The sequence below is a fragment of the Notolepis coatsorum genome, assembly GCF_963971535.1.
Source record: "Notolepis coatsorum genome assembly, chromosome: 18".
Classification (NCBI taxonomy): Eukaryota; Metazoa; Chordata; class Actinopteri; order Aulopiformes; family Paralepididae; genus Notolepis; species Notolepis coatsorum.
The window spans coordinates 18,601,815-18,612,330 of record NC_140182.1 but is presented as its reverse complement, the minus strand read 5'-3'; the positions used below and the strand labels follow the sequence as shown (position 1 = coordinate 18,612,330).

General features: G+C 48.6%; 1 protein-coding gene across 1 annotated transcript in view; it reads left to right on the top strand.

The window, feature by feature from the left end:
* Nucleotides 1-6,246: 6,246 nt before the first annotated feature.
* The window catches only part of met (MET proto-oncogene, receptor tyrosine kinase), a gene marked incomplete at both ends in the record, with an annotated part of 44,980 nt that continues 40,710 nt past the window's right edge, over nucleotides 6,247-10,516 (top strand). The window contains 1 exon segment of the mRNA XM_084335089.1: nucleotides 6,247-6,295. Within this exon segment, the coding sequence (XP_084191215.1) occupies nucleotides 6,247-6,295 (49 nt within the window).

Below are 10,516 nucleotides of genomic sequence, written 5' to 3'. Positions count from 1 at the left end.
GATGTAATTTACCATGAAATATCTACAGCAAGAATTCTGGGTCTCAATGAATCCAAAATGTCAATGTGGTTAGAAGTGGTGGAGAGAATAAAAGCTAGCTTATAATGGTAGTGTCTGGTTAGGTGCGAGGGATAGTGGAGGTACTTCTCAAGGTGGGGTCCGGGAGGGGGGGGTTCGAGCTGAGCATATGTGTGTAGGTTTTTTTTTTTAGATAACAGGTATTATGGGTATATCTTATATAAAACAACTAACCAAAAGGTGATCTCATTGGATGTGCCCTGACAATTAATGCTTGTATATCTTATCGTGTGTTGTCATGTTTGTTTATATGTTTGTTTAAAAAAGAATAAAAAAAAAAAATACAAAAAAAAAAAAAATATGCTGCAAGATATAATCTTTTTTTATTTAAATTTGTTTAGAAAAAAAAATTATATAATGTTTGATGTTTTACTCAAAACTGTACTCCTGAATTATTTTATCCTTTAGGGCCTTTTTAAAAGTTGAGAAGTACACAACTTCAACCCGTCACTAAGACTATTCCACAATTTAACTCCCAAAATTGAAACACATCTAGCTTTTACATTAGTTCTTACCTTTTTACATGTTTTAAGAATACACAGCCCTCTTAAATTATACTTTCCTTCTCTTGGTTGAAAGAGACATTGAATACAAGCTGGTACTGTAGGTTCTTACTCTTAGCACGAAAAATTATCTCCAAGGTTTTTATGTAAACCATATCTACAAATTTGTATGTGCCGGACTATTGCCTGTCAGGATGCTCTCTATTGTGCATGAGTAGAAGTTCTTAAGGATCTTCTGACTCACGTTGAACCTCCTTAGGCGCCTGAGGAAGTAGAGGCGTTGTCGTGCCTTCTTCACAACACTCTCAATGTGTGTGGTCCATGTCAAGTCCTCGGATATGTGGACTCCGAGGTACTTAAAACTGTTCACTCTCTCGACCGGTGCCCCGTCGATGCTGAGGGGGCTGTAGACCCCCAACCTCCTAAAGTCCACAATCATCTCTTTTGTTTTGCTGACGTTCAGGGAGAGGCAGTTCTCCTGGCACCATCCCGCCAGAATCTCTACCTCTTCCAGGTAGGCCCTCTCGTCGTTTGCAGAGATCAGGCCCACCACTACTGTGTCTTCAGCAAATTTGATGATTGTGTTGTTGTTCCGCTGTGCCACACAGTCGTGTGTGTACAGCAAATAGTGGGGGAGGAGCTCTTGCAGAGCAATTGCTAGGAGATCTTCTTGCCTCAAAACCTGTTACGATTGGGGTAGTGAGGGAAGGCGAGGAGAGCTCAGTTGCGGACAGGAATGGAGGAGGCAGAGACGGCAGGATAACGTGTATACATATAGACTTTACTGGAAGACGACACGTTACAAAACGGAACATAAATGGCACAGCCGAGCTGGCGCTAATACACGACGAACTGAGGCATGAGAACGAAAACGGAATACTCAAACTACTTACAACACTTAGTACAAAAACAGCAAGGCACGGGAGAGATGACAGGAGACACGACGGCAAGGGAACACAGTGGTAACTGGGGGTAACATGGAGGGATGACGCCACAACCAGAAGAGAGGAAGACACACACTTAAATACCAAGACTAACGATGATTGACAACAGCTGGCCAGGCCAGTCCAAAACAAATATTTAACCACTAGACAATAAGCAATACCAAAACACTAACCAGGGAAACCAATTCACACCAGGGTGGGGAAGTTCAACAACAACACACACAGTGACATCCCATTAATCATCCCATTAATCAAAGTAAGCATGTGAGTTAACAATGTAATCAATGTCTGCACCAACTGCTGGTGACCACTAGAGGGTGGTATGAGACTGGAGGAAGGTAGGACTCCAATGTTCCTTCTCCCCCACAGCCCAAACGAGGGCTGAGTATGGGATCGTTACATCGTTCCCGTATACACAAGTAATTACATATAAACGAGTAATCGCGATCGCCGATGGGATCATTGAAATTATTCTTTTTGGAGTACCTTCTGGCTAAGGTAAGGTATATTCTATGTCTATTTTACCGAACCTGAAACATGTTTCTGTAACGATCACAGTGTCGTATTTTACCGGACCTAAACCAAGCTTTTTGTAACGATCGCATTTTCGGGGTAATTTTGTGAAGGTGTTATAATCACGGCGAGCCTTCTTCACCCCTCCTCCTCCTTCCTCACCATCGCGGCGGAAGCTTCCCTCACCCCTCATCCTCTCACACCCTTATATGGGCAGCATCCGTTCACCGTATCCCCACGCTGCCAGCACATCAATCAACACGGCTGTGACGGATTCCCTCATCAGTGAGAGGATACTTCAGCCCGCAGATCCTGCTCTACCCTCGTTGGAGTTTTAAACTAGCTTCCTAGGTACGACGACGAACCCAAGCCTTGCAACCCAGTCCTTATTGTTATACCTTGTCCTAACCCTTGTTCTCTATATGCCCAGGACCTCCGCTCCAGTACACCTCCTACCTGGACGTCCCATGCTGCACAAGGAGTGCTCCTGCTCTCGCCCACTACACATTCCTGTGTCTACTGCCCCGTGCTGCACAAGGAGTGCACCTGCTCTCATCCACGGCACACTCCTGTACCTGTCGCCCCGTGCTACACAAGGAGTGCCCCTACCCTCGCAGACTACCCATTCTCGTACCTGTCGCACATTTCTGTATTCGCTGCCTGTAACCTGTCTACATGGGCGAATAATATTAAAACACCCTAAAACGCTCCATTCTCTCTCCTCCTGTGTTCTGCTATTGGGCTCCACCAAACCCCATCCTAACAGAAGGCACATAGTACATGGTATACACCTTTGATTTGGGAGTATTTGGGGTTTCAGGCGATCAACCAGAATGATTTGGGCTTATTGCATATAACGCGTCATATCTCGCGATCTATAGAAAAAGACTGGATTATTTTGGAAATGGGCGATGTTTAGCGTGTAATAAACTACAGTGTGTAGAAACAAATTATTTTTTACGTGTTGGACTAGAAATAGTGTCTGTCAAATGAGCCATAATATTGTCTCCATAGCTATAATATAGAATATACAATAGCTCCACAAATATCGTGAAATATCGTGAAAATGGTCAAGAAAAGCTGGCGCCAGCCAGTGCAGATGGGGAAAGCTGGTGGCGCTAGAGTTAAGAACAAAAAAGAAAATGAACAAGGCAATTCATAAAAAACATACAATGTAAAAACAGTGCTTCACAAGTTTAAAAACAAAAAAACAGGTCAATTCATAAAAACATACAATATAAAAACAGGCATGGACAAAAACAGAAGAAAAAACTAAATTACCAGTTTGCATATGTACGTGGCCAAATGCCAACCTGAACAGTGTTTGTTCACCATACATTTGTGTTACGATGGGGTTGCTAAATGAAGGTTAGAACACAGTTTGCAGAGAGGGAACGGAGGCAGAGACGAGGATCGATGCTTGGAGAAGGGAAGTTTACTGGAGAACCAAGTGCAATACAAATAACACACTGAAACTCCTTACAACACTTCTCAATACAAAACAACAAAACACTAACACTTACTAGAATGACAACAGTGCAACACGACGTGGACAGGAACGGGGGGGAAACAGGAGGTATGTTGCCACGACGAGGAGAGGGAGACACACACTTAAATACCCCTACTAATTATCATTGACAACACCTGGCAGCCCAGTCTAAAACATAGAAACAAACAACACAACTAAACACTAAAGCAACTCATAACACAAAACCAAAACAGTGAACCACATCACACAAGGGAAGGGAAAGTCAACGACAGCACACACCAGGACACCACATTAATCACACTATTAATTAAAGTTAAAACATTAGTCAGCATGTCCAATGTACTGGCCCACACCGTCTGCGGGTGACCACCAGAGGGTGGTAGGAGACCATTGTTCACCTCATGTCTGTGGTGCTGACTCTCCCAGGTCTGGCCTGACCTGGGCGTGTGACAGTACCTCCCCCCGAACGGGGGGCTTCCAGACCCCCGAAAATATCGTCCGCCCACGGGCGACGCAGGAGGCTGGGACCCCGGAAAAAACCCAGGGCGAGGACCCGGAGAACTGGGGCCGGAAGGCCGAGGAAAAAAACCCAGGAGGGGCATAGCAGCCAGGGGGGTTGAAAACGGGCGCAGATGCCCGAAGAGGGGGGGTGGGGACGGGAACAGAGGCCCGGAGAGGGGAGGCGGGGAAAGAAACAGGGAGCTGGAGAGGGAAGCCGGAGCTGGGAGCAGAGGCCCGACGAGGGGGGGTGGGGATGGGCGGCGAGACCCGGGGAGGGGGGGTGGGGATGGGCACTGAGACCCGGGGAGGGGGGCTGGACCTGGGAACAGAGGCCCGGCGAGGGGGGGTGGGGACAGGTGCAGAAGCCCGGGAAGGGGAGCTGGACCCCGGAGCAGGATCCCGGACGAGAGACCCTCCAGCCACCGGACTAGGGACCGGTTCAGGAGAACCGGAACGGAGGTGCGGCGGCGACGACCCCCGGAGCAGGATCCCACGCAGACCACGGCGAAGACCACGGCGAAGACCACGGCGAGGACCAGGACGCCGATCACGGCGCAGAGCTGGACCAGACAGGGAGCCAGGATCAGTCGAGGAGCCGGGAGCCGGCACAGCAGCCGGACCAGGTGTAGAGGCCGGGCAGGGCGCGGAGACCGGACCGGTCTCGGCGGCGAGGCGTGGTGTAGGATCCGGGGATGAGGAGTCTGGACCCAGTGTAGAGGCCTTGTTAGCCATACTAGCCTCGGGGGCTAGGCTAACTGTGGGGCCTGGACTCACTGTGGGAACTGTGCTAGCTGGGGAGGCCTGGCTAGCTGCAGGAACAATGCTAGCTGGGAGGGCCTGGCTAGCTGCCGAGGCTAAGCTAACAGTAGGGACTGGGTTAGCTTTGGAAGCCTGGCTAGCTGCATAGCCTAAGCTAGCAGTGGGAACTGTGCTAGCTGGGGAGGCCTGGCTAGCTGTAGGAACAATGCTAGCTGGGAGGGCCTGACTAGCTACAGAAGCTAAGCTAACAGTAGGGCCTGGGTTAGCTGTAGATGCCTGGTTAGCTGCAGAGGCTAAGCTAGCTGTCGGGGAAAGCCTAGCAGCTCCTGTCATGATAGCCTTCTTAGGCTTGCTAGCTGAAGAAACCTGACTAGCTGCACGGACAATCCTAGCTAGGGACATCTGGTCCGTCTCAGGTACTAGGCTCACCGTGAACCTGGAGCCTAGGTTAGCAGTGGGGACTGTGCTAGCTGGGGAGGCCTGGCTAGCTGTCGGGGAAAACCTAGCAGCTCCTGTCATGATAGCCCTCTTAGGCTTGCTAGCTGAGGAAACCTGACTAGCTGCAGGGACAATGCTAGCTAGGGACATCTGGTCCATCTGAGGTACTAGGCTCCGTGAACCTGGAGCCTAGGTTAGCAGTGGGGAACGTAGCTGTGCTAGCTGGGAACGTCTGGTTAGCTTTAGGAGCGGAGCTAACGGGCGGAGCTGTGCTAGCTGTGGACGTCTGGTTAGCTTTAGGAGCGGAGCTAATGGGCGGAGCTGTGTTAGCTGTGGACGTCTGGTTAGCTATAGGAGCGGAGCTAACAGGCGGAGCTGTGCTAACTGGGGACGGCCGGTTAGCTATAGGAGCGGAGCTAACGGGCGGAGCTGTATTAGCTGTGGACGTCTGGTTAGCTATAGGAGCGGAGCTAACAGGCGGAGCTGTGCTACCTGGGGACGTCTGGTTAGCTATGGTCATCCGATCAGCGATGGACATCTGAGCAGCCTCAACGGCGGTGGGAGGCTCTAGGCTGACCGTGAGCCTGATACTAGTCGGCAGGCTAGTTACCTTAGCCCCCGGCTTATACTCCTCCATGAGGGCAGCAACCCGTTCGGCCATCTCCCGCATCGCTGGCTCCAGTGTCGGATTCTCCGTGGCGACCTTGTCGATCATCTGGAGCAGGAACACCCACTTGGCAGGTGAGTAACGCTGCATGTCACCGGCCATTAGGCTCTGGACGATCCTTATGGTACCGATTGCCCTTTTGCTGCGTTCGTTAATGGTGGCGACATTCTGTTACGATGGGGTTGCTAAATGAAGGTTAGAACACAGTTTGCAGAGAGGGAACGGAGGCAGAGACGAGGATCGATGCTTGGAGAAGGGAAGTTTACTGGAGAACCAAGTGTAATACAAATAACACACTGAAACTCCTTACAACACTTCTCAATACAAAACAACAAAACACTAACACTTACTAGAATGACAACAGTGCAACACGACGTGGACAGGAACGGGGGGGAAACAGGAGGTATGTTGCCACGACGAGGAGAGGGAGACACACACTTAAATACCCCTACTAATTATCATTGACAACACCTGGCAGCCCAGTCTAAAACATAGAAACAAACAACACAACTAAACACTAAAGCAACTCATAACACAAAACCAAAACAGTGAACCACATCACACAAGGGAAGGGAAAGTCAACGACAGCACACACCAGGACACCACATTAATCACACTATTAATTAAAGTTAAAACATTAGTCAGCATGTCCAATGTACTGGCCCGCACCGTCTGCGGGTGACCACCAGAGGGTGGTAGGAGACCATTGTTCACCTCATGTCTGTGGTGCTGACTCTCCCAGGTCTGGCCTGACCTGGGCATGTGACACATTTGTGCATTAACTTACATCAATTAATACACATTTAATATAAGGTGTTACCAATAAATCAATCTACCTATTGTAGCAGGGTGGATTATCCCTACTTTATGAGAGTAGATGTACACTGTCACCAAGTAGTAGGAACGCAGCAGATCTGAGTCCGGCTGAGTCCCCGACTGTAGTGCAGGAGTATTAGAGTGGAGCTTTAGCAGAGGGAGTGGATGGGGCCTAGGATTGACCAACCTAGGGGTGGTGCGCTGATCCTTGCCCTCCAGGGCGACTCGCAGTAATTCCCCACACACCCACACTTCTCCTAATACTTCCCGCACCCTCCCACACCCAGTGGCAGTAGTGATAGATGATATACTTTTCTCCCCAAAGCAGTACCTTTCCTTGATGATGAGCAGAGACCTGTCCCAATGATGTATATGTCGTGGGTAAGAAGGGGTTAAACAATAATATACCTTACCCGAAAAGAAGGGGTTAAACAAGACAACACATTAACAGACACGCACACAGTGATCCCATTTAGTTCTCTTTACTGAAGCTACTATCCTCTTGTCAACACAAGGCACAATGACTAAAGCTCTTCTCGCTTACACAACACAATGATTAAAGCTCTTCCCACTTACACGAGGCACAATGACTAAAGCTCTTCCCGCTTACACAACACAATGATTAAAGCTCTTCCCACTTACACGAGGCACAATGAATAACGCTCTTCCCGCTTACGCAACACAATGAATAAAGCGCTTCCCGCTTACACAGCACATCTAGCCAGAAAATACAGTGGGCCCACAGTTGAAACAAAAAGCCTGTCTAAGCCGGCAGTCCCCAAAATAACAAACGTCGGGGCGCCCCTAAGCAATGGTACACGGGCCAGTTCAAAGTACTGATTCTCTTCGCCTCTGAAAGGGCACGCGCCACACGAAGAGAATGTTTACCCCAGGCTCCAGCACTCGGAGTGCTCACTGTAACTGGCTCGTGTGTACTTAACCAAGGGCGGGCCTGCTCCCACAACGAATGTTCGTGTTGCGAGATGGCCGACGAACGGTCCCGTGCTTGTCGCCTGTGACAGGCAGGGGCGGGCTGGGTTGACGTTAGGCAGGCGACGGCTGGAGGTGGGTGTAGTCCGGCGACGTCCGTGGAGGAGTCCGCTGCTGCGACACGCGGGCTAAACTGTGGTGCTAGGCCTAACTGAAACTAAACTGTGGATCGAGACGATCCCCTGTCCTGTCGCCCTATACTTTAACTAAAACGCAACGTGTGCAATATCTACCACACTCTTCGGCAGTAACACGTCTGCTTCTTTGTTCACAATGTCTCTTTAGCATTAACTGGAAGCTAAGCTATCGCATACGACATTACTAACCCGCCCTGTGGCGGGGGTCATATCTCGCGTGTCCTTAATGTCTAGAGCCCCGCTCTACGCGTCCGCTCGCTTCTGTGTCAAAACGATGAAGAGGCTGTTCCGCTGTCTGAGTTCTGCCTTCAGCCAGCCCTTCTTCTTCTGTCATCTGTCCTGCCCAACGTCACACCAGCTCCCCCTGGCGGCAGTCCAGTGCATGCTCCACTACTAAATGTCAATGTTAGAAAGGGGAGTTTACGCAACGTTATCCTGAACACAGTAGAGTAAAAGGAATTAGGTTAGACACATTGAATTATTGTTAGACATATTCAGGTGTCTACACTATGTTATACTACAAGACATTACGTATGGGGGGGGGGGACGACTTAAGTGAATCACAATTGACGTCGACTCTACTAACACTACAACAAATGTCTCCCCTGATTTATTCCCCCTGTCCAATTGATTTACTCAAGGTAGACAATGATGTGTGGTCCGTCTCTCGTCTCCTCCTCGACTCCGGGATGACTCAGCCACTGAGAGCGCTGTGTTAGTCAGTGGAAAAGACAGATCCATAAACACTGTGGCCTCTCCGCACCTACAGGGCCATAACAGCAACAGCTGTTTCCTATCGCAACGCACATCACATACAGCAGGGGTTGCGCGCGAGCCTGCGCTAAAGGGGGCCGTCCGCCGTCGTCTTCCCGTGATTTATAACTGTCAAAACACGGCAAGCAAAGGGAAGTATAGCCCTCCCTAGAAGTTCAGTGTGTGAGTGGACGTGTCGTCTAATGACGGTCATTGTGTCTCTTCTGGCAGCTTGTTTCCCAATGAGTTCCTGTTACTTCCTTCTTTCCCATGTCGATGGTTGGTGTTGGTGAAGCTGTAGTTTTTACCAACTCTTCCTACCTACTTCTACTGTCTTTCACCCAATTCGAATGTTATGACTCCGTCATACGGATGTTATTTGTATTCATAATCTGTCGCCATAGATACGGTATACTGTGTGTGTGTGTGTGTGTGTGTGTGTGTGTGTGTGTGTGTGTGTGTGTGTGTGTGTGTGTGTGTGTGTGTGTGTGTGTGTGTGTGTGTGTGTGTGTGTGTGTGTGTGTGTGTGTGTGTGTGTGTGTGTGTGTGTGTGTGTGTGTGTGTGTGTGTGTGTGTGTGCGTGCGTGCGTGCGTGTGTGTGTGTGTGCCCGCGTTTGTGTATGTGTTTTATTTAGTGGCTGGGCAGGTAAATCCTCACCTGGACATGCCGAAGAAGACTATGTCTTAAAGGGATATTTAGCTGAATTTGAACCGTAATCCAATCTTTCTGTTGTGAAGAGGACATACTATTGTAATCTGACATAAAAACGTGCAATATACCAATGTGTTCTGTGTCTGGAGAGCCCTGGAAAGAAAACCCTTTTGGATGCAGACAGCAGACCTTCAGTGAACCGCTCCAGTAAGCCTGCTCTAGTATACAAAAACAATAGTATGCACTTGTTTAGAAATGGAAAAAAGAAAAGAAAACCAATATAATAAAGACTACATAAGCAGGAAAAAAAAAAGGGAAAAACCCGCTGAGAACTACCCCCACCCCCAGGGTCCAAGCCACCACCATCTTCATGCCAGACCACTCTCCACATAGCAATTGTTGCCTCCTTCTCTCCATGCACGCAAGCTGTCAAAATACACAACGTCCAAATACACCAACTGAAGGAAGGCTGAAGAAAACTCAACAGCAATGACGCCTCGTCACCAATAGATGTCACCAAAACAAAAAAAAGGGTTTTGTGGTTTACCACTTTGAAATTATACACTGGTGTATACAACACTTTATAGCATCTGTGCTCTTTATTTAAGTTTTCAACAAGTATTCTCTCAGCCATCCCCCACGGAGGAGCGGGAACTCAGAGAGCTTTATTTGAAAACTTAAAAACCGAAGGATTTCTTTATCTCAGTGACCATATAAATGTGATTATTTTGCTCATATAAATAGCTGTGCCTTTGTGTTAGGCTTTTCTTGAGATGGCTCTGACCTTTTTCCAAGAAGTCTGCAGCACATTAAAGATAAGAGGATGGGAAGAAAAGGAGAATCTCTCTTTTTAGATTCAGTATTGCATGTGATATTGTTGAGTTAAGCTGCAATGTGCCTCCTGTCCTTTTTCCAAGCGAGCTTGAACACAGAAACAAAACGGGTCACCATCACAGAGGCAGATGATCTTAGACCCATCATTTGTGGAGGTCACAATCTGGATCGTTTGGCCTGAACCACCATCAGCTGTGTTGCAGCAGTGAATAGCGACGATGACACACGCTATGACATCACGCAAGGGGAGGGATGGCAGAAAGCCATTCCTTCGGGGGCTGTGTGTGTGTCTACCATACCAGACTCTTACAGATGTTTCTCTCCCCTTCATGCACACCTGGTCCTCCATCATCTCACCGCCAGTCATGTCTGTATCTCGCTGACTCGCTGTTGTTAATCCACAGCTTGGGGGAACAAATACTAAGGAAGGAGTACAATATAG